General features: G+C 36.4%; 1 protein-coding gene across 1 annotated transcript; it reads left to right on the top strand.

Annotated features, from left to right (window-relative positions):
- The first annotated feature begins 13,436 nt into the window (after positions 1-13,436).
- Positions 13,437-16,380, top strand: LOC109172041 (protein FAR1-RELATED SEQUENCE 5-like). The gene is made up of 6 exons (XM_019321188.1): positions 13,437-13,455; positions 13,980-14,677; positions 14,736-14,839; positions 15,159-15,168; positions 15,286-15,417; positions 15,508-16,380. Exons 1-6 carry the CDS (start codon positions 13,437-13,439, stop codon positions 16,378-16,380), a joined length of 1,836 nt encoding a protein of 611 aa, XP_019176733.1.
- The last annotated feature ends 8,463 nt before the right edge of the window (positions 16,381-24,843 follow it).

Raw genomic sequence — 24,843 nt, 5'->3', positions numbered from 1 at the left:
CATGCATCTTGATATAGGCTACTGAAATTGAATGATGAATGGGAAATTTTGGTTTTAGGGTAGCAGCTAGCTTTAGGGTTAGGACCATGTATGCATGCTGAGTATAGCAGGGGAAAAATCATGGCATTTTGATATTGCGTATTTATGGGACCATGGGCTGTGTAGCTGTGTGGACCATGAAGTAAAATGATGTTTGATTTTAATTTTAGAAAAAAAATTATTACCTTTTTTCATATTGTATGAATTTATTTTTTTCTTCACATTATGGTTTAATTATAGTGACACTAAATTATCATTTTAATTATACTGCGTGTTCATCAGACGGTATACATTATACATATATGCTATGGTTATCCAATTTCATTTAAATACATACACTAGGTTCATTATAACAACACTAAAGTATTATTTTAATCCCACTACTGATTCATTTCACAATATGCATATCTGTATGAATTTCATTTTATATATCAGTAGGTTGATTATGACAACGCAAAAGTATGTGTATATAGGGGTGTCAATGTGATTTGGCTTGCACAGTGTGTTGTAATTTTTCCGAGCTGGTCGGCGAACCTTGCAAGCTAGAATTCTTCAATGCCAACTCGCCTCATGCACACTCGTGGGTCGGTGGGCCAATTTCAAGAATTAAAAAATATTTTGTTATAGTATGTTTCTATATTCTAATAATTTAATTTAAATAATATTAGATTTGTTCGTGTTTAGAAATTAAAATTTTTTAATTTCTAGTTATATATACATTTTCAGCCGCACTGGAATATATATATATATATATATATATATATATATATATATATATATATATATATATGTGTGTGTGTGTATATATATATGAGTTAATACCATCCGAGGTCCTCCGAGTATAGTGGTTTTGTCACGTTTAGTCCTAAACTTTCAAATTGACCATTTGTGATCCTTCGACTTTCAAATTTAACCATCCGTGGTCCAAGTTAACCACCCATGGTCCTTCAACTATTAAATTTTAACCAACCATGGTCCTTTTAAGAGGACCACGACTGGTTAAATTTCGGAACTTGAAGGACCATAAGTGGTTAACTTGGACCACGAATGGTTAAATTTGAAAGTCGAAGGACCACAAATGGTCAATTTGAAAGTTTAGGACTAAACGTGGCAAAACCACTATACTCGGAGGACCTCAGATGGTATTAACTCATATATATATATATATATATATATATATATATATATAGAGAGAGAGAGAGAGAGAGAGAGAGAGAGAGAGAGAGAGGACGGATTAGATGGTAACCAATTGCCCAAAAGATAATTAAGAACCAATCGTTCGCAACTACATTGTTTTTTAAAAAACATGCGGTGACATTTTTGTAAATAATTAAACTTTGAAGTGCAAGTAAATTGTGTTAAAAGTACAAGTAACAGTTTCGTATAGTGTATCTAAGTGAAAGTAAAATGTATTAAAAGTGCAACAATTAATGTACACTGAGTATCAATATTAAGTGCATCTAACGTTATCATTAGTTTTCACCAAAAATTATTATTAAGTGTACCAATGTGAAAGATATTATCATTAGGTGTACTAATGTTAAAAATGTAAATTAGTTGAACTACTAAGCGAAAATGGTTGCATTTTTAAGTGATTTTACTTGCAATTTTTACTTGCATACTTTCACCAAAGTTTGAGTTATTTACTTGAACGGTTGCGATTGATTCTCAGTTTTTTCCTAGGCATTTGTTCTCGCCTGGGGGTGATCACATCTGTCCATGTTGTTAGGTGTGGTCATATGGTCAATTACAGGCCATTAAATTAGATATATCCAATGAATCATATTAATCAAGATTCTTCCAATATTTTGGCACATTCCCCTACCCAGCGAACTGCAAGGGTAAACTCGTCATAAGGCACCGAAATAGGGAAAATCACATTGTTGTGTGTTTAATTTGTGTAATTGGTGCATTATTAGCCTTACTCTGGTGTATTTGTAGATTTCCATTGGTGCCAAGTTCAGGTGCGGCAACGCCTTCCCGTGCAGCCGCACCAATTGCTATACAAATATACACAATCCATGTTATGAAATGCACAACAAAAAACATACACAAATTAGGTACACATCACAAAAAACGCGCTATTAGATATGAATAAATATACCATACAGTGTTCGAGAATACACTATTGGTGTGTTTCAATTCACTGTGGTGTGTTTTATTACACTATTGGTGCATGTTGTCAATACTGTTGGTGTATTATGAAACCCGGCCGCTATAAATGGCCACTGTAATTACCATAACACCCCCACGCGTGAAAATCCTCAGAATTAGCTACTACCGTTAGATTAAACTGATTTAACGACACAGATACAACCACACCCGCCACCCCTAATGACATGACCACATATGAGAGCTCATATATATATATATATATATATATATATATATATATATATATATATATATATATATATATATATATATATATATATATATATATATATATATGAGAGTTCCAATGAGAACACTTGCTTAGGTGAGAATGTGAGAACAAATCGTGTGCATCCATATAATATTATTTAATGGTCTAGATCAATTGCATTCGCACACCTTTAATTGCATTCGCACACACTTAATCTAGATCAATCTAGACCATTAAATTTATTAGATTGATGCACAAATTTTGATCTCACAATGTCACCCGCATTTGCTCACACTTAAGTGCGTTCGCACACACTTAATCTAGACCATTAAACTTAATTAGATTGATGCACAAGATTTGTTCTCACCTAAGCAAGTATTCTCATATGATCCTAAATCTATATATATATATATATATATATATATATATATATATATATATATATATATATATATATATATATATATATATATGTGTGTGTGTGTGTGTGTGTGTGTGTGTGTGTGTGTGTGTGTGTGTGTGTGTGTGAATTCATATATACGGTTTGTTTTTGAAGAAGAAGATTGTAAGAGTACTACGTGTTGTTTTTTATTTTTTGAACACCGGAGTTGAAATTACGGGGGTGTGCAAAAATTTACTTCGGCGTGTGCAAGCTTAGGGATGGGGGCATTGTGATTTTTTTTTTTTTTTTTTTTTTTTTTTTTTTTTATAAAAAAAGTACGATCATTATTAATAATATGTGTGTGCGTGATTTTTTGTTTATGTTTTGTTATTAAGAAAACCATTGTAAGTGTATTATTCATTCGTTGATTTTGTGCACCGGAGTGGTAATGTACGGTGGTGTGTGCCGGGTGCAAATTATTTAAAAGTGGTCTTGGCATGATAGTATTATTATAATTTTGTTTTTATTCATTTAATTTGAGTTTTGGGTAAAAGTAATTGTTACTAAGTTTGACAATGCATCCACGCTTTTTGATATACTAAAACTTAATTTAAGAATGCAGAAGCAATGTAAAAACTTATTTTACGTTGGTGTGTGCGTGTATGTGAGCTGGCGTGTGCAAATTCTGTGGATGGGGATTGTTTTTTTTTTTGTTTTTTTTTTTTTTTTTTTTTTTACGCAAATATTTATTATGTATGTGCATGAATTCATGTTGTCAATTTGTTTTTAAAGAAGAGGATTGTAAGAGTAATATGTTCTGTTTATTTTTTTTTGGTTCACAGGAGTTGTAACTTACGGTGGTCTGTGCGATTTTGTGCTTTGGCGTGTGCAAAGGTTTGGGATGTGGGCTTTGATATTTGTTTGTTTTTGTTTTTTTTTTTTTTTTTTTTAAAACAATCATTAATATTAGGTGTGTGCGTGGATTTTTATTTTACGTTTTGATTTTAAGGAAAAGATTGTAAGTGTACTATTCCTTAGTTTTTTTTTTTTTTTTTTTTTTTTTTTTTTTTTTTTTTTTTTTTTTTGGTGCACCGGAGTGGTAATGTACAGTGGTGTGTGTGTATATATGTAACAACGTGTGCGAGTTATTGTAATGCGGTCTAGGAATGACGGTGTCATAACAATGTTTTTATTTTTTTTTTATTTTAGGTTTTGTATTAAAATAATTGGTATTCAGAATGAGCATGAATGATCAACGTTTTATGTTATGTTAAAAGAGAAAATTACACTTTTGGTCCTATAACTATAAGGGGCGTGTTATTTTCAGTACTTAACTTTAAAAACTAACTATTTAGTCCTGTAACTATGCAATTTCTAACACATTTGGCCCTCCCGGCCAAATCACCGGCGAATTTGACCGGAAAAACCAAACCCATTTTAAATTAAATATAAGTGGGGACAAAACAGTCATTTGAATTTCAAATTTTAGTTCCCAAATCGAAGCGAGAACTGTAATTGACCAAGTGGGGGCAAAGGTTCGAACCGGGAGAGGCAACAAATGGGGTCACCATTGATGCAGCGGCAACCAGTGAACCGGAAAGATCATGAAGTGTAATTGACCATCCTTTCCGCTCCTTACCTGACCGCTACCTCTTGGACTGCTTTGCTCCGACGGCAATGATCTGTACAATGCGGTACAAAATATATGACAAATAGTTCAATACTTCATAGGACCAAAAGTGTAATTTTCTTTATGTTAAAATTTATTTTAAAAATGCAGAAGCAATGGATGTGGTAGTTTGCCGAAAGTGTGTGCGTACTTGTGGAAAGGCGTGTGCATATCACAGCGATGCACACACCACTGTGAGATTACATTTTAAAATAAATCAGTAAAACCAACATGAAGTATCTCACAGACCAAGTGCACTTAGAATAATTTGTTTTAAAAAGAAACCCAATGAACGGAATGAAGTCACCCACACCAAATCACTTTTTTTTTTTTTTTTTAACAAAATGATGCAAAGTCCCCGCACTGTAATTCGCACACACCATAAGACTCCAATGCACATACCAAATAACAAAAACAAAACTACTTGAAGTAACACAAAGGTAATGTGTTTTTATATTCTACCAGCAAGATCATAAAAGAAAAGAAAAAACATCATGGTTCATATAAAAAAAAAATTAAAACTTTAAATTTGAAATAAAAACATTCAAAATTTTAAAGTTTTTTTTTTTTTTTTCACAACATGTAATAATCAATTTGATCGATCAAGTTTGAATTGTTACATTGCTGAACATCTTATTCCAACTAAATGGACCAAGTTACATATTTCAAACATTTTGTCAAAACTCAATAATCCCGTCGAAATCAATGGACAAGTGCTTTTAAAAGATAACAAAAAAAAAAAAAAAACAAACAAAAAACCAACACAAAACACACACTCACACCAAATAACAATTTTTTAATTTTCTAAAAAACAAAAAAATAATAATAATAACAACAACATGCAAAAGTCCGCGACTCAGTAACTTGCACATGTCATACAACACCCATGCACACATCACTGTAAATAACACTATTGGTAAAAAAGAACCAACGTCAAGTACTTTTACAATCTTTTTTTTTTTTTTTTTTTTTTTTGTTAAAAAAAAAACAACATGAATTAACACACACACCTAATTAGAATTTTGGTAAAAAAGAACAAAAAAAAAATGACAATGACCCTAGCCCTATAATATACGCACACCATACCACACCTATGCACACACTACCGTCAAAATCATATGCACACACCTAATTCACCAATGCACCCACCATACTACACATACGCACACACCTAATTCACCAATGCACCCACCATACTACACATATGCACACACCTAATTCACCAATGCACCCACCATACTACACATATGCACACACCTAATTCACCAATGCACCCACCATACTACACATATGCACACACCTATGTCATTCACACTTCTAACTCCAATGAAATCTTGACTCTCCTTCCTAATTTTCGCATGTTACGCAAAATTTTCCAACAGTATATAAGTAAACTATGTACAACACCACTGTATTGGAGTTCATTGGTGAATTGATGACTAAAACCATAAGGATGCCTTAAAGATAGATAGACTACTTGTAAGTTGTAACCAAAATATTTTGTTTCATAAGAAGTGTAGGTAGAGAGCAGAGTTTTTGCCCGGAAAGCACACAAAAAATGCAAGCACACTAATTCCACAGTAAACGACTCCAAACATGTCTATTACTAGTATTATTCAATATTATTTGATAGCTTTCCTTTATCCTTTAGAATAAAGCCCGAAAACCATGCAAGTACTAAAGTCACTATATTAAAAGTTCAAAAAACCATAGCAGACTCCTCTATGAATTTCAAAGAATAGTTTGTAGCAAAGGTATGTTAAAGAACCATTTATTAGTGATTACAATAATTCAGATTAAAGTACAAAAAAATAAATGCGCAGGCATAGACATGACCGCGGTTCCGGTTCCGCAAATGGCTAAACCGGAACCGGAACCTTATAGTAAGGTTCCGGTTCAGAACCGCCAGTTTCGGTTGGAACCGCCGGTTCTAATCGGATTTATTAAAATAAAAAATAAAAAAAAACTTTACTTTTTTAATTTTTTTCGGTTTGGAACCGGAACCGCCGATTCCGGTTCCTTGTCATCTCGAACCTTAACCGGAACCATATTGGTTCCGGTTAGGAATCGAAACCGGAACCGTACAGACGGTTCGGTTTCGATTCCGGTTCAACCGTGCACGGTTCGGTTCGAACCGAACAATGGTCACCCCTACGCAGGCACATACACAGTACATAAAATCTAGGATCCAATCATCACCAATTAGGTATTAAAATTCATCCCTCACACCACTGGCATACAAGACGATACTTTCAATATACAGGAAAAAGAACTCGAGCATATATCACAATGCTCAACTGAAATTCATTACTCATGAAAAACACAAGTTACAAAAGGCAAAAAAAAAAAAAAAAAAAACCATAAATCATAAACCATCATAAACCTGCAAAATCCTACATAACTTTTATTCAACCATCATAAACCTACAAAATACATGTAGCAAAATATTGAAAAAGAATTATAAACAAAAATAAATAAATATCAAAATATACTTTGCAAGGATGGTTCTTGATGACAATGTAACCATTCTTGCGAATGGTACCAGCTTGTTGGGGAGAGGTTTTGGAGGCGCCAGCATCAGCCTTGGACTCAAACTGATGCTCCTCGTCCAACATCATGTAAGGAAATGAACTGTTGTATGTTGATGAAGAAGCTAACAGGTATAAATAGTATATACAGGAGAACAAGTAGCTAAGAAGTTGTAACCACTACTCTAATATACCTATTCTAAAGGAATATAATTTGAATAAGTATAAACAGAAAACATCAACCACATATATTCTTAACACGCCCCCGCAAGATTGAGGATCCGTCGGAGACTCCAATCTTGGACCGAAACTGGATAAACAAGCGACGACCAAGTGGCTTGGTAAGAAGATCAGCTAGCTGCGTAGACGAGGGAATATGTTGTACAACCAACACACCAGCGGAAACCAAATCACGAACAAAAAAGTAATCTAAAGCCATATGCTTCATACGTGAGTGGAAGACCGGATTTTTACAAACATACGTAGCACTTAGGCTGTCACAGAATATGACCGGAGGCTTAACGAGACTCAATTTGAGTTCCTGTAACAAGTTTTTAACCCAAAGAACCTCGGCTGTAGCATTCGCCAACGCCCGGTACTCGGCTTCTGTCGATGATCGCGAAACGGATTTCTGTCGTGTGGACTTCCAGGAAATGAGATTGGCGCCCAAATACACCAAATATGCGGTGGTAGAACGGCCATCCGTGGTGCAACCTCCCCAATCAGAGTCAGTAAACACTCATAGAGACAACGACTGACCTGCCCGTAGAAACAGGCCATGGCAAACTGTACCTTTGAGATAGCGAAGAAGCCGTTTTGCAGCCTGCCAGTGATGATCCGTAGGCGAGTGCATGAACTGCGAAAGCCTATTGACTGCAAATGCCATATCAGGGCGCGTGATGACCAAGTATTGCATCAGGCCTAGTAAGCGACGATACTGAGTAGCATCAGTCGTGGTATTAGGCGATGGTGATGGTAACAACTTCTCCGAAGCAGCCAGTGGTGTTAAAACATCTTTTGTACCATCCATCTTGAATTGTGTTAGTATATCAGTGATATACTGGCTCTGCGACAAAAACACACCATCCACAGTAGGAATCACCTCAACACCTAGGAAATGATGTAAGGCGCCGAGGTCTTTGAGAGCAAACCGTGATGATAAGGTTCCCACAAAATGATCAAGCCATGTCGTATCATTCCCTGTCAATATTATATCATCGACGTACACTAAAAAATTAACAAGTACATCACGAGTGGAATAAACAAATAACGAGGCATCCGCTTGGGACTTAATGAACCCACGACTCAACAAAAACGTAGAGAGCTCCTGGTACCACGCTCTCGGCGCTTGTTTAAGCCCATAGAGAGCTTTAGTTAATTTGCAAACGTGAGTCGGGTACAGAGGATCGACAAATCCCGAGGGCTACTCCATGTACACTTCCTCATGCAGCGTGCCATGAAGGAACGCATTGTTGATGTCAAGTTGACGCAGACCCCAACGGTTACTCATGGCAATACTCAGAACAAGACGTATAGTGACTAGTTTCATGACCGGGCTATAAGTCTCAAAGTAATCTCGACCAGCAGTCTGTAAGAACCCTTTAGCGACAAGCCGTGCCTTGTACCGATCCATAGAGCCATCTGGTTTACGCTTGACACGGTAAACCCATTTGCAGCTGATGGGAACCCCGGAACCACAGGGAACAAGACACCACGTTTCATTGCGAAGAAGAGCGGCGTACTCCTCATCCATTGCTTTCCTCCACCTAGCGTCCTTAAGAGCCTGGGCGATGGTAGAGGGTTCTAATGTGGGAAGCAAGGGATGTGAGGTGACATGGTTAACGACATATTCAGAATACCTGGGATTGGGACGAAGCTCTCGGGTATACCAGCGCAAATTATTTTGCGTTTGAGAACCTTCGGAGGTGGTGACGGGCAAGGACTCAGACTGGTTGGTATGACGACTATGTTCTGGACAGCGGAAAACGAACAACCAGGGGGTGACGAACTAGACGCAGCTGAAGGTGAACCAGTGGGGATGTCCAAACTATTCTCGCCAGATTGTGTTGGAACATGAGTTTGAACATCCACTAGTGCAGGTTGCGGGTAGTCGGCTACGTCAGAGAGAGATCCAGCCGGGGAAGACACGGAAGGTGGAGTAGGATTCGGAGTGGGTGTAGGAACAACTCCAGGCTGGGTGGACACATGAGACGACTTGAACAAAATATTGCTCATCTCTGAACCCTGTGCATCAGACAAAGGTGTGACAGACGCCGGCTGCAAATCCTTATAAGGAAACACATGAGGCACAAAACGAACATGCCTAGATATAAAAATACGGCCAGATGTGGGGTCCAAACATTTAAAACCCGATTGTGCATTGGAGTATCCAAGGAAGACACAAGGCCGAGACTTCGGCTCTAATTTCTTGGTGTTATAAGGTCTCAACCACGGAAAACATAAGCAGCCAAACGGTTGTAGTTTAGTGTAAGTAGGGGATTGATTAAACAGAACCTGAAAGGGGGATTGATTACCTAACACCGATGTTGGTAATCGGTTTATGAGATACACGGCTGTGAGAAAGGCATATGACCAATACGAGGTTGACAAAGAAGCAGAATGAAGGAGTGACATACATGTTTCGACGATATGCCGGTGTCGCCGTTCAGCCACCCCATTGTGCTCGGGAGTGTGAGGTGGGGTGGTGAAGTGCGAAATACCATGGGTATTAAATAAAGCAACTAGTTTGATGAACTCACCCCCATTGTCTGAGTAAATTGAGACAATTGGCAGCCCAAAAAACTTCTCGACTAACCTTTTGAACTGAGGAAAAATGGTAAAAACATCTGACTTGTGCTTTAAGGGATACAACCAGACATATTTAGAAAAGTGATCAACAAAGACAACGTAATAAAGAAAACCATCAACAGACTTGTCTGTCGTTCCCCATACATCAGTGTAAAGTAACTGTAAGGGTTTTGTGCTAACGAGAGTGCTCTTGGAGAATGGCAATTTGTGACTCTTGTGTACACTGCAAGACCAACAGCGAAACTGACGTAGAGAGGCAGCAGAAACTGGAATTTTGCAGTGTTGCTACACGAGTTGTAACACCTTATTTGAAGGATGTCCCAACCGGTGGTGCCATTCAGACACAGATGTCAGGTGCGTGGCATTCATTTGAGGCTCATAAGAGAGAGTATTGTAGTACACACCATTAACGTTCGGCCCCCGTAACAATGCCATCCCAGTTTGAAGATCCTTCACGACAAAATGAGACGCAAAGAACTCCACAGACACACGGTTAGCTTTGCAGAGTTGTGAAACAGAAACTAAACTTTTGTGTAGCTGTGGAACGTGCAAGACATTTTCTAGAGTAAGGGCAGAAGAAGATGAGGGAATTGTGGCGTGACCAATGTGAGATATGTGTAAAGATTTACCGTCACCCAAGCGTATTTGGTTCGGACCATTGTACTTGGAGAATGACCGCAAAGGAGCAGTAGTAGGAGTGACATGATGGGATGCTCCACTGTCGAAAAGCCACCCCGAAGACGAGTCCACCGTAGAGTTTGCCATAGGAGATGAAAGGAGCGGTGTCACCTGCACGGGAAGAACATTATTTTCCTCCAAAAACCGGGCTAATTTGCGGCAGACTCGTGGTACAAGGCCGGTAGATTTGCAGAACTCGCATATGACATTAGCACCATTGTGATATTTGGTTTGATGAAACCTTCGGCCGGAAGTAGACCGTTGAGTATTCCGGTGAGTGACATTGGCAGTAGCCAACACGGTTTGGCGTGCTCGGTTATCGGCTTGTAACTGACGTTCATGATCAATAAGAACATCGGCTAGTTCCACTAAGGAAATAGGTTTCTGTCGAACGCGAATAACGGAGATGATTGAATTATATTCATCCCCGAGCTGCGTTAGAATGTACATGACAAGGTCTTCATCAGATACCGGGAACTGCGCCAACGCGAGTCCATCAGCGATGGATCACATGTCATTCAAAAATACAGTAATCGACCGAGCACCTCTCGGATTTTGAGTGAGCTTGGCTTTGAGGGAAAGTATACGACCTCGAGACGCACTAGCGTAAGTAGTGGCTAGGCATTGCCAAGCATCATAGGCTGTTGAGGCCGAAGACACGAGGGGTTGAATCGAGTCAGAACAACTCCCTAAGAGTGCACTGACGATGATTTGGTCTTGACGAACCGAAAGTAAATAATCTGGGTTTGTGGCTGTTTGAGCCGAACCAGCAAACTTGGGTGGTTCTTGGACAGAACCATCAACATAGCCGTGGAGGTTGAAGCCAACGAGTGTAGAGTGAACCTGGCGCCTCCAGGCTGGGAAATTTGTGGAGGTAAGTGTAATGGGAAAATTAGACGTGGCAGAAAGGGAAATGATATCAGTAGTGGTAGCCATTTGATAAAGGGTGAAAGAAAGAGGAAAAAAAAAACTTTTGTAGGAGGTTCGGGCTCTTGATACCATGTAAGGAAATGAAATGTTGTATATTGATGAAGAAGCTAACATGTATAAATAGTATATATAGGAGAACAAGTAGCTAAGAAGTTGTAACCACAACTCTAATATACCTATTCTAAAGGAATATAATTTGAATAAGTATAAACAGAAAACATCAACCACATATATTCTTAACACATCACTCCTTTTGACGTTTTGACCTACGAGTGGAAGACCCAACCATGGGCACACCGAGACGAGGCAAAATGCAAACCGCTGAGCCGACGAACGGACAAGTGACGTCGGCGATGGCGGTGGGCGACCAGAACGATAGGTGAAGCCGAATCGCGGCAATGGCCGACCAGCACAAGCGGTGAAGATGAATGGCTTGAGATTCTCCAATATTACTACATATAAAATTACTTTATTTAAAATAGGAAATGAATTAAATATTATGTGAATTTACAACAAAGCCCTCAACTGTTGAACAAAACAAATAGATGCAAAGGATCCAGTCTCATGATCTCACCTAATTGGGGTGGTCTCACTGGATCCAATATATATATATATATATATATATATATATATATATATATATATATATATATATATATAGGGGGTTAGGATCAGGTGCACATGTCACTTTCCGTGCGAAAATGTGGTTGGTGCACTTGAATGTAAAAAATGTGCACTTGAAGGCAAAAAAGTTGCACTTGAAGGCAAAAAAGTCGCACTTGAAGGCAAATAAATGTGCACTTGATGCAATTTATGGTGCCAAAAAGGGAGGTTATTTAACTTAAGTGTTATTAAACCAATTACCATACAAATCGTTTGTAAATCTCACAAATTTCATTAGAAATTTAGTAATATGTTATTGAAAAGAATGCACAAGATATAACAAATACTGCCCAGAAATTGTGCACTTGAAGGCAAAGAAACATGCACTTTGGAGGCATAAAATTGTTCACTTGAAGGCAAAAAATCTGCACCAAAGGAAAAAAGGGTTCACTTGAATGCTAAGTTTTTTATTTTATTTTTTAATTTTTTTTTACACAATAGTAAGACACATACACTTTTAGGCATTAAATTGAGCACTTGAAAGCATAAAGAGGATCACTAGAAAGCAAGGGAGAAAAAAAAAGACACTATGCACTCTTAGAAAGGAAAACATGCACTTGAAGGCTACAAAACGTGCACTTGAAGGCCAAAAGATTTGCACTCAAAGACACAAAGATGTGTACTCAAAATAGAAACTAAGTACTGAAATAAAAGTGATGCACTCGAAGAAGAAAAAGTATGCACTTGAAGAAGGGAAAATGTGCACTCGAAGAAGGAGAAATGTGCACTCGAAGAAGGATAAATGTGCACTCAGAAACAAAACACAAGATGACTTGTTTGCTCAAAATTACAAGAATGTGACCGCACGTTTTTTTAATTATCTTCAATCTGGACTGTTGATTTGGACTACATCTATGGTTGAGACTTAACCCTATTTTTTACCTAAAGACCTCATGCACATTTGATCCGCATCCTATATATATATATATATATATATATATATATATATATATATATATATATATATATATATATATATATATATATATATATATATATAGGGAAGGGCTCCCGTGCATTTACTCCTTCCCGTGAATAATGAGGTTAAATCTAAGCCCCATGTAGCTCTTGATCGAATGAATCAGATTAATAGCAAAAATTAAGCGCGAATTGCTCATTAAGGGCATTTTTGTCCTTTTGATTAATTAAAAAAAAATAAAAAATTTGTTCTTCTTCTTCGAGCGTTTTCAAAATTCACCATTGATTCCTAATCTTCTATATTTCCTAATCTCAGACGAATTTACGATCTCTTCCTAATCTCAGACGAATTTACGATCTCTACGGAATTGGCAATAAGATCTATTCTCTTCGTCGTTCAATATCATATTCGTCAAAATAAACCCTAAACCCATCAAAAACGTCAACCGAAGAACAATGGAAGAATTCGATCGAGGTATTACCCAAATTCTATCGCTTTTCTGGAATTAATTTTATCTGCATTTGTATTGGCATCATTCTTGTCTTAATTACACGCACATTAAGCATGCAACTTAACCAACGAATTACTGAGCTACTTTAATTAATCCGAGCCTAGAGCCTTACGCACGTAGATGATTAGGTAGCCGCATGATAATTTTTAAAAATGCACATATTACTGTTTGCCTCACACATGTTATCCGTTGATCACACGCACATTAATTCCTTTCCAAACGCATGTTATATTACTGGACTCTCTGACGCACGTTAAGTAATGACATAATATTTTAACAAACACTCACGCATGTTAACTGTTCAACATGCGCACATTAACTATTACCCTGAAGCACGTTAATTTCTCACTTGCCGCACATACTCTAGTATTTTATAAATCTTCCATATTGACAATGATCTGATTAACTTAACGCATATTAAGTGTTCACATTACGCACGTAGAGGCTTGCAACAACACAATCATAACTTCATGCTTATATGTTACAGTTCCCATTGACATTCAATCTACCAACAACCCCAGTTTGAGTCTCAGCAGCAGCAGCAATGGTCATACATTGACCATATCTCCTGGAATGACACAGTATTGGACTCCTCACTGTGAAGATGAAATCAAACCAGCAGTAGACATGATTTTTAAAACATTGGATGCTGGTATTGAATTCTACAAACATTATGCTTCCAAAGTTGGGTTTGACACGAGGTCTAGTTCCGTCGTTACAGCACGTGACGAGACAAAAATTCAAAAGCAAATCGTTTGCAACAGAGAAGGATTTAAGAATACAGGAGCTCAACATTTTCACTCGCAGTCAAGTGCAGATGCAGGGGAAGGGCCTTCCCGTCCAAAGCGGCGAAGGGTTTCAAACAGAACTGGTTGCAGAGCTAGGATTATGTTTAAGTACATTGGAGCAGCTGGGTACCAAGTTACAACTTTTATTGAAAAACATAATCACAGCATGTCTTCGGTTCTGGCAAGGCAGTTTCTAAAGGGAAATAGAAACATCTCCAGTGTTCACCAGAAGTTTATACTCGATTGCGCTAAAGCAAATATTGGAGCATCAAAATCACACGGTTTATACAGTCAGATTGTGAGGAATTACTCTGAAGTTGGAGCAACTGTAGTGGACTTTAAAAATGTCAGAAGGGATCTCAGAGCATACATATTGGGAGATGATGCACAAATACTGGTGCATAATCTTATTAAGAAACAAGAGATGTGCCCTGCATTTGCTTTTGACTATGAAGTTGATGAAGATGAGCAGACTGTTTTGGGCAGATCCAATGTCAAAAAAGAATTTTGCTGCATTTGGAGATGTTGTCTCTTTTGATGCCACGTACTCAACAAACAGGTATATATTATTCTATTCACATTCTTGCGTACGTTTCATTAATTAATACACATTTAGCATTGCCTGATCTATTGAGCCATGTTACGATTTAGACACGTTCACTGTTTTATTGAAAAAGAGTTGAAATATAAATAAGTGCACATTGTCATTTTATACCACGCATTTTAAACGCTACTGTCTCGCATATTAATGCGGAATTTCTAGAATTAGACCTCAATTACATACGTGTGCTATTTTAATACTTAATGTGCGTTACTATAATTCTCTAAGTGCGGCAGTTTGACACCTGCATACTGTGATGACGCTTTTTGTCTTGTAGGTACGATCTGGTTTTTACACCCTTCACCGGAGTTGATAACCATAAAAAATGTATAACATTCGGTGCTGGACTACTGTTGAAAGAAGACATTGAGTCTTATGTTTGGCTCTTTGAAAAATTTAAAAAGGCAATGGGTATGGAACCAAGAATAATTGTCACCGATCAAGATCCAGCTATGAAAGTGGCGATTCCAACAGTTTTCAAGCAAGCCAGGCATCGTTATTGCATGTGGCACATCATGTGTAAAGTTGGGGAAAAGGTGGGTCCTACGCTGAACAAGGATGAGGAATTCAGGAACAAACTGAACTCAATCGTTTGAACGTCATCTTTGGAACCTCCTGATTTTTAGAAGCAGTGGAGAGAGCTCATGGAAAAGTACAACTTAGTCGAGCACAATTGGTTTACAACTATGTTTGAGGCTAGAAAGCATTGGATCCCAGCGTATTTTAGAGATAGCTTTATGGGGGGTTTACTCAGAATAACTTCTCGTTCCGAAAGTGAGAACTACACGTACAACCGCTTTACTGGTCCCCAATCAAGCCTAGTTGAATTCATGATGAACTTTGACAGTGCTCTTAAATCACAACGTAACACAAATGCAAAGCTCAACAGTGACAACGAAGGCTACAATCCAGATATGAAGACGCCTTTGGGGATTGAAAAGCACGCTTCAATCGTCTACACCATTACTGTTTTCTATCAAGTTCAGGAAGAAATATGTGCCTCCTGTTTCAAATGTATGGTGTTGAGTGTTAGAGAAGACGGTGGAATGTTGCACTATGATATTATGGATGGAAAGAACAAAAGATTTACTGTGGTGCACAATGTAAATGACCATGAGGCCAAATGCAGTTGCAAAATGTTTGAGATGGTTGGACTGTTGTGTAGACACATATTTGTGGTCTTTAGAGACCTTGAAAGGATCCCTCTGGAGTACGTGGTTAATCGGTGGACTAAGGATGCATCTTTAAAAGCTACATTTGAAATAGATGGTGTCATTTATGATCATAATGGACCAAAGGATGAAAAGAAGATGCTGTTGAACAAAGTGTGGTCTGATATACACTGCTGTATGGATTTGGCAGGTTCAAACATAGAGCAATTGACTGCATTTTCCCAAGTGATTAATGAACAGAAACAGCTGCTACTGTCAGGAAAGGAGAAATTGTCCCCTCAGCACAGCAGGAGAACTGTTATAGAATCATATTGTGGATCAACATAAATTTCAGAGATCAACATACTTCCACCGAAACAGGCAAGGAACAAGGGCAGCGGCAAGCGCATCAAAAGCAGCAAGGAGTTGGCAATGGAAAAACAAGAGGGCAGGAACTGCAATTTTTGTGGTGTTAGAGGAGATCACCATGACACCCGGACTTGCCCACTTAACCCCAAAAATAAGGACAAGCAAAAGGGTAAGAAAAAGGCATAGCAGACTATTTTTTCAATGCCTTTACAGTCGAGGACGAAAATGGATAGCAAATATGAAACACATATACTTAGTTAACTCATTTCAGAATGCTTTTTACAGTTGAGATACTTGAATTTAATGTCCAGCCATTACTAGTTTTTGTTTTTATCACTGATTTGTGTTTAACAATCACTGCTACTAGCTTAATGTGCGTGTTATTACTACTTTACCTGCGTGCAGTTAATTCTTAATATGCGTTGATTACACTTTTAACGTGCGCTACATTAAACTTTAATATGCGTAGTACAGAAACAGAACGTGCGTTGGATTATGTATAGAAACTTTGGTCTGTGGTAAACGCCAACGTCTTTACATGCGTCGATTAACATTTAACTTGCGCGAAATTAAAGCTAAATATGCGTTCAAAGGCAATATTTAAAACTTTCTTTCTCTAATATGCGTTTATTATTAATTAATATACGATGCGTTAAAGATAATTCTAATATGCGCGACTCGAAAACTTAAAGTGCGTTTATTTGATTATGAAATAATTTGCAGACAAAATGATACATACATAAATGATTGCACATATTTATTTCTTCTAGTACTTTGAAGACATCTCTTCTAGTTCCGGCAGCATCCGACACATCACCAGCCACCCACAAATGCTCAACTCTCAGCCTTTGGATGTTGTTTGGAAACTAGATGATGAGCTTGAAGTTGAGAATGACAAATGATGCTTCAGGTTTAGAATGTGTTGTTTTTGTAGTTAGTTACAATCACTACAAGCTGGAGGGCGAGGAAGATGAAAATGACAGATAAGATGAGGAATAAATGAAGAGGATTCTTCTGTACGTGCGGAAAAGTGAGATATAGCCATTTCAATAACCTGATGCTCAGTTGTGTGTTGTTCCTTCTAATTTATATATAGGTGAATAATTTGGTCACATGCACTGATTTGAGATTTGAATGTTGCATGATTTACATACACATTAGATTTTTCAAGATTTCCTTTAATGGGTGCGTTTTTTAAGGCATTGAATGACCATTCAATGTTATCCGTTTCCCCAACCAACTACAAATGCCTTAAAGTTCTGACATCAAATATCTTTGAATATTATGTGGATTGGTATAAAAGACTTAATGTGCTTTGCTTTGCTATGTTACATGAGCGAGCTACAAGAACAACATGCGTGTAAATATAAATTTAATTAATTTGCATCGAAATAAATGATTTTTTAAAGCCAAAAGTTTAATGTGCGTCGTGAAACCAATTAAAGTGCGCGAAATATCAGTCTAATATGCGATTATTATATATTATTAATAAATCCAAAAGTTTAATGTGCGTCGGGAAACCAATTAAAGTTCGCGAAATATCATTATAAGATGCGTTTATTATATTTTATTAATAAATACAAAAGTTTAATGTGCGTCGGGAAACCAATTAAAGTGCGCGGAATATCATTCTAAGATGCGTTTATTATATTTTATTAAAAAAAAAGCAAGTAAAATATAATTTTTTTTTCCGTTTTTAATTTATCTTTGATATCTTTGAAAGAATATGCGTTAATGATAACATAATAGATCACATAATAGACATAAAATGATAATATATAAATTTTATTAATTCATAAATTGTATGACGAAAATAAAAACAAGTAGTCACATAATACGCATAAAAATCTTGATATTTTCGTCATTATTCATCCTTATTACGCAGCCTCCTCATTGATTACATCCTCATTAGCCAAGTTTCCAACAGGAGCGTCAGGCACCTGTTCATCCATCAAATCGTGAAAGTTATTAAACTGTAAATACGTCAATAAAATTATATATTAAAAAAAAGGAAAAACAATGTAAGTATGCAGTAAAACACCTCTTGATCGAAATCATAATCTTCTCGGTCATAAGCATATGTTGGGAACTCAGCATCTTCTTTCGATAATACTGCACGAGTTCTCTCAAAGAACACCAACATATACCAGAGAGTAGATGTCTTGTTTCGGTAGGTATTAAGGGCCACGTCAAATCTATTTATTATATAAGCTTTTCCTTCCACAAATCTGTTGAGGTACCTTTGCACAAACAACTGTGGAATGTGCATATGAATAAAAGTCCCCTGAAATTATTTTAAAAAAAATGCATCAAAAGTAAATTTTATAAATATAAAATATTAAGATTTATATTACACTAAAAAAAAAATAATACCTCTACATCGTGAAGTACACACTCTATAGATCTGATTGTTTTAGAACCTTTTGTTTCAGGCAATCTAACGACTCGAAGCACTCGAACCCTCACGTATTCCAGCGCAATGTTATGCGAAATTGGTTTCCAACTATTTCGGAGTGGAGTTCGGCTGCCATTGAAACACTCTGTACAAGGTAGAGTACAAAAGCAAAAATGTGTTTGAAGGTGACAGGTTTGAGTAGAGCATAATGGTGGATTTAAATACCAAATTCTTAAACGAATGCGACTGTTCGTAGGTGACAACTTTTAGTCTACCAGAATGCGACTGTTAATATGACAATGTTCGATCGCGTATTCTTAAACGAATATGCGTCAATTTATTCACTAATATGCGCACCTTAAAGACGTTATTATGCGTGTCTTTCATTCTTCGTGTGCACGAGATTGTACACTCAGTGACTTAGACCCAATATGGGAAATATAAAAATTGCTGACATCGAAATTGACTTGTCACTTATTTCCAATAACAGGTGCATATCTAACTGACCTTATTATTCTAATATGCGTTATATTTACACTTAACATGCGTGTGAATATACGTAAAACCTAACATGTGCATCAAATATAATTCAAAATGCGTATAACAATATTTGAATGTGCGTGGGAGGATTTTTAAATGAAAATGCTTCAATTCATTCATTAACCTACGCATGTTAACACTTCATTATGCGTATCTATCATTCTTAGTGTGCATGAGATTGTACACTCACTGACTTAGAGCCAAAAGTTTAATATGCGTCGGGAAACCAATTAAAGTGCTCGAAATATCAATCTAATATGCGTTTATTATATTTTATTAAACCAAAAACAAGTAAAATATAATAAAAAGTTCAAGTCTTTATGGGGGTTTGATCTTGGGCAAAATCAGTTTAATCAAAGACTTCTACCATTTCGCCAGTGGGCTCATCCGTTACTTTGATTATAATATATTAATAATAACAACAACAGAGGCAGACATGAGAGCTTGTTTTTAATATGCGTAACGCGTAGACGTAATGTGCGTTGGTTTATTTATAAAATCTTTGGTCCATGGTAAACACCAAAGTCTTTAGATGCGTTGATTATCGACCAAAAATATTTTAAATCTTTTGGGGGGGATTTGATCATGGGCAGATTCGATATATTCAAAGACTTCTACCATTTCATCAGTGGGCTCATCCATTTATTCCTTATATACCAAAATATATGTTGCCGACTTACTAATCACGAATCTAAAAGGAAGCAATATGCGTCTATTTAATTCTTAATATCCGTTGATTTACACTTTAAAGGTGCACTACACTGCGACTTATATATGCGTAACACGTAAACGTAATGTGCGTTGGTCTATGTATAAAAACGTAATTATTCAGACATTGCGTTGAAAATTAGTCTAGTATGCGCGATTGGAAAACTTAAAGTGCGTTTGTTTGATTATGAAATAATTTGCATATAAAATGACACATACATGCTTTGAATTTAACATGCGCGACATAACAATTTAAAATGCGTGATATTGGAACACAATGAGCGTCGGTTTCTATATTAATAAAAATAAAAATTTACAATCTAATACATTAGTATTTGTAAACGTAAATACACATTGAAATAACACCAATAACATTCAGTGCATCTTTTCTAGTGCTTTGAAGACATTTCTTCTAGTTCCGGCATCATCCGACATGCTGCCAGCCTGCCACAGGAGCTCGATTTGGACATGAGCAAGGAGTGTGGATGCATGTAGGCTCGTGGTCTCTAAGCTTGCTGTATATGATCAATTCCTGGCAGCCGTAGGTGTTATTTGGGATGTCGGATGTCCTCAACTCTCTCAGCCTTGAATGATGTTTGGTTGCAGCATGACGAGCTTGTAGCTGAGGTTGACGAGTGTTCTTTTAGGTTTAGAATGTGTTGTCTTTGTATTTCTTTACAATCACTACAATCTGGAGGGCGAGGGGGGTGAAGAGGGCATGCAAGATAAGGAATAAAAGGAGATGGTTCTTCTGAATGTCTGGACACGTGAGAGGTAGCCATTTCAATGAAAACTGATGCTCAGTTGTGTGTTGTTCTTTCCAATTTATAAGCGAATAACTTGGTCCAATGAACTGATTTGAAGGTTTCAATGTTGCGTTAATGGGCACGTTTTTTAAGACATTGAATAACCGTTCAATGTTATCCGTCTCCCCAACTACCAATGCCTTAAAGTTCTGACATCAAATATCTTTGAATATTACGTGGATTGTTATAAAACACTTAATGTGCTTTGCTTTGCTCTGTTACATGCGCGGACGACAAGAACAATATGCATTTAAATATACATTTAATTAACTTTTATCGAAAAAAGATATTTTTTGAAGCCAAAAGTTTAGAGTGCGTCGGGAAACAAATTTAAGAGCGCGAAATATCACTTTAACATGCGTTTATTGTATTTTGTTAAACGAAAAACAAATAAAACAATTCCTGAAAGAGCAATTCTTGAAAATTAAAAACAAGCAAAAAGCTTGACATGCGCAATACGTACGCTCAATATGCGTAATACTGCAATAAAATTTGCGTTTCGTTATCTACTTAAACTATAGTCCGTGGCAAATAAAAAAAAAAAACTTAACATGCGCAATACAGTAACATAATGTGCATTAGAAAATACAGTAACATAATGTGCATTTTTTTTTTTACCAGTCAACTTTAGAAGACTTTATTATTGATTAATTTGCCCATGTTAACACTTTATCGTGTGTATCTAACATTCTTAGTGTGCATGAGATTGTACACTCACTTACTTTAATATGCGTATCTATCATCATCTATTAATATGACAATGTGCGATGAGGTGTTCTTAAAAGAAGATGCGTCAATAATGACATAATATATCACCATAATATATCCTTAAAATAAAAATTGTTGGAGTACAATAATACGGAATAACAAAATAACATGAAAAACATAAAATGTTCACACATTCATCGTTATTCATCCTTACGCAACCTCCTCCTCATTTCTATCCTCATTAGGCAAATTTGCAACTGTCGCGTCCGGCACCTGTTGATCCATAAAATCGTGAAAGTTATGAAACTGTAAATACATCAATAAAATTATATTAAAAAAAATTTGTAAGTATGCAATAGGTCACCTCTTCGTCAAAATTGTATTCTTCTCCATCATAAATATACGTTGGCAACTCATCATCTTTCAGCACTCCTGCGCGAGTTCTATCGCAAAACACCAACATATACTTGAGAGGCGAAGTTTTGTTTCTATAGGTGTTATACGCCACGTCAAACCTATGCATTAGATAGGCTTTGCCTACTTCAAATTTGTTGAGGCACCTTTGAACATGCGCTTGTGGAATGTGCATGTGTACAACAGTTCCCTGCAATTATTTTAAAAAAAATGCATAAACACTAAATTTTAGAAATATAAAATATTAAAATTTATAATACGGTAAATAAAAAAAAATACCTCGAAATCATGCAACACACACTCTATAGACTTTATGTTTTTAGAACCTCTTGATTCTGGCAGCCGAACAACACGAACCACCCGGACCTTCATGAAATTCCACCGCAGATCTATCCTAAGTTCGTTGCCAACAATTTGAGAGTGAAGTTCAACGGCCATTGAAAATTTGCCTAAAAGGGAAAATACAAATGCAAAATGTGTTTGTAAGTGACAGATTTGAGACTAGCAGAATGGTGGGTTTAAATAGCAAAATGCGTCGATTCATTCACTCATATGCACACCTAAACACGTTAATATGCGTGTCTTTCATCCTTAATGTGCGTGATATTGTACGCTCGCTAACTTAGACGCAATAAAAAAAATTCAATGGTTGCGTCTTTTTAAAATATTGAATGACCATCCAACTTCGAAAGATTACCATTATGGGAAATATAAAAATCGCTGACACCGAAATTGACTTCTCACTTATTTCCAGTGCCAAGTACAAATCTATCGGAACTTATTGCTTTAATATGCATTACATTTACACTTAACGTGCGTGTACGTGTATGTACAACATAAAATTCACGGAACAAATATATATTTAAAATGCGTCTATTACTATTACAATGTGCGTTGGGATATTCTTAAAAGAATATGAGTCAATTTATTTATTAATATGTGCACATTTATACTTTATTTATTCATTTATTTTTCAGTCTAAAAATGCATTACATTGACTACTAACTGACTTAGTCCCAATAAAAAAAAATATCAAATGGGTGCGTCTTTTCAAATATTGAATGACCATTCAACTTCGAAAGATTACCATTAATAGGTGCGTTTTTTTATAAGTTGAATGACCATTAAACTTTAACAGATTTCCTTTATGGGAAATGAAAAAACTACTGACAATGAAATACAGTTGTCACTTATTTTAACATATTAAATTTAACATGCACCCGTTCATTTCCATTTTCCATCACACCTTTGAAGAGCCTATATAAAGAATGGATCATCCATCAGTCCATCACACCTTATCATCTCAAATCAAAGATGGAAAAAACAAAAAATGCTGAGAAAGACAGCCAGTCCAAGCAACCCCGAAAACCACTTTCCAAAATACCAAAACACCATTTACCCGAGCTGAAAAAGGATCTAAACGATCCAACTTTCAAAGAAAGGTTCGAGGCTTTTATTGACGACTTCCCTGATGAGAACACCTCTGATGATTCCACAGGAACAGAAGTGTCTTACAACACATGGAAAACGGAGGCTCTTGCTTACCTAGCAGCTGAGGACGCTGCTGAAGAGGAAGAAGTCGACTAAAAAAAGGGGCCAATCTTCGTGAAGAAATAAAGGATAGGTTAAGCTTGATCATGCATGTTATGGTGGACACACGTTATTAGTATTACGTTTTGATGTAATAAGTGTCCACTATTTAATGTTTTAATAATATAAATTTTAATTTTATTATGGTGAAGTTGGTAGTTTTCACGGTGCTTACATATGCGTTGATAAGCCCTTTAACTTGCGCAGCATTAAACCAACAAATGCGATAAAATTTTGTTCATGTGTTCATCCATGCATCTTTACGTGCGGGAATGTTAGTTTAAAGAAAAAAAAAGTCATCCGTTAGTTTAATTACATAAAATAGAATATATTAAAGAACTATTCTAGAAAATCAAAACAAAAAAAAGAAGAAAAAATGATTACATTTATTTGAAATGCGATACGAACACTTAGGATGCGTAATACTGCAATATAATGTCCGTTGAGTTTATGTTTTAAAAGTTTAGTCCGTTGCAAATACAAAAAAAAGCTTAACATGCGCAATACAGTAACATAATGAACTTTATAAAATACGTAAGTCTGAGTGTTTTTTTCCGGAGATATTAATATGCGTAGCATTTGATCTTAATGTGCGTTGATTGGATTTTGTCTAATGGTACTCGGATTTGCATGTTTATTTACCCAATATGAAAAATAACCAATTGACCAAAAATGAATAAATTGCAATGGGATTTATTATTCACATTGCAATAACTTACACTTTGAACTGCTACTTCTACAAAAGAAGTAGAGGATCCTGCTGTATGTCTGGGCTAAAACGACATATTCTAAACCTGAAAAGATCGAAATTTGTAAAGCTAAAATCTAACTGATCCAACACATCCAAATCAGTTAGCGTTTAGCTCCACAGAAGAAGATCTTCTCAGGCTTAGAATGTGCTATTTTAGATGAAAACAACTAAAACATGTGCTCTACACGAAAAACGTCTGCTTCGCTCATATCTCCTGTACTTCCTCGTATAAACTTCCAGGGTTGTGGTATTTTGTATTTGATACACGGGATGTTTAGAATAAAGTTGCTATTGTTATCAACTACATTGACAAACAAATAGAAGGGGGGCGAGTAAGATGAGAATATGTAAACATCGTTATGAATGGTCTGTAAAACTCAAATTACAACGTTTCAATATATATACAGTATGGTAATGAGATACTCCACTATTATAGGCGAATAACTTGAATGCGTACGTTTATTAACAAGTGGATTGCTTATCCGAAGCCTAATAACACGCACCCATTGAAGAATCCGTTTCCTATTATA

Source organism: Ipomoea nil, unplaced genomic scaffold, assembly GCF_001879475.1.
Source record: "Ipomoea nil cultivar Tokyo-kokei standard unplaced genomic scaffold, Asagao_1.1 scaffold0143, whole genome shotgun sequence".
Classification (NCBI taxonomy): Eukaryota; Viridiplantae; Streptophyta; class Magnoliopsida; order Solanales; family Convolvulaceae; genus Ipomoea; species Ipomoea nil.
The sequence above is the reverse complement of the archived record's forward strand: the minus strand, read 5'-3'. Positions and strand labels throughout refer to the sequence as shown.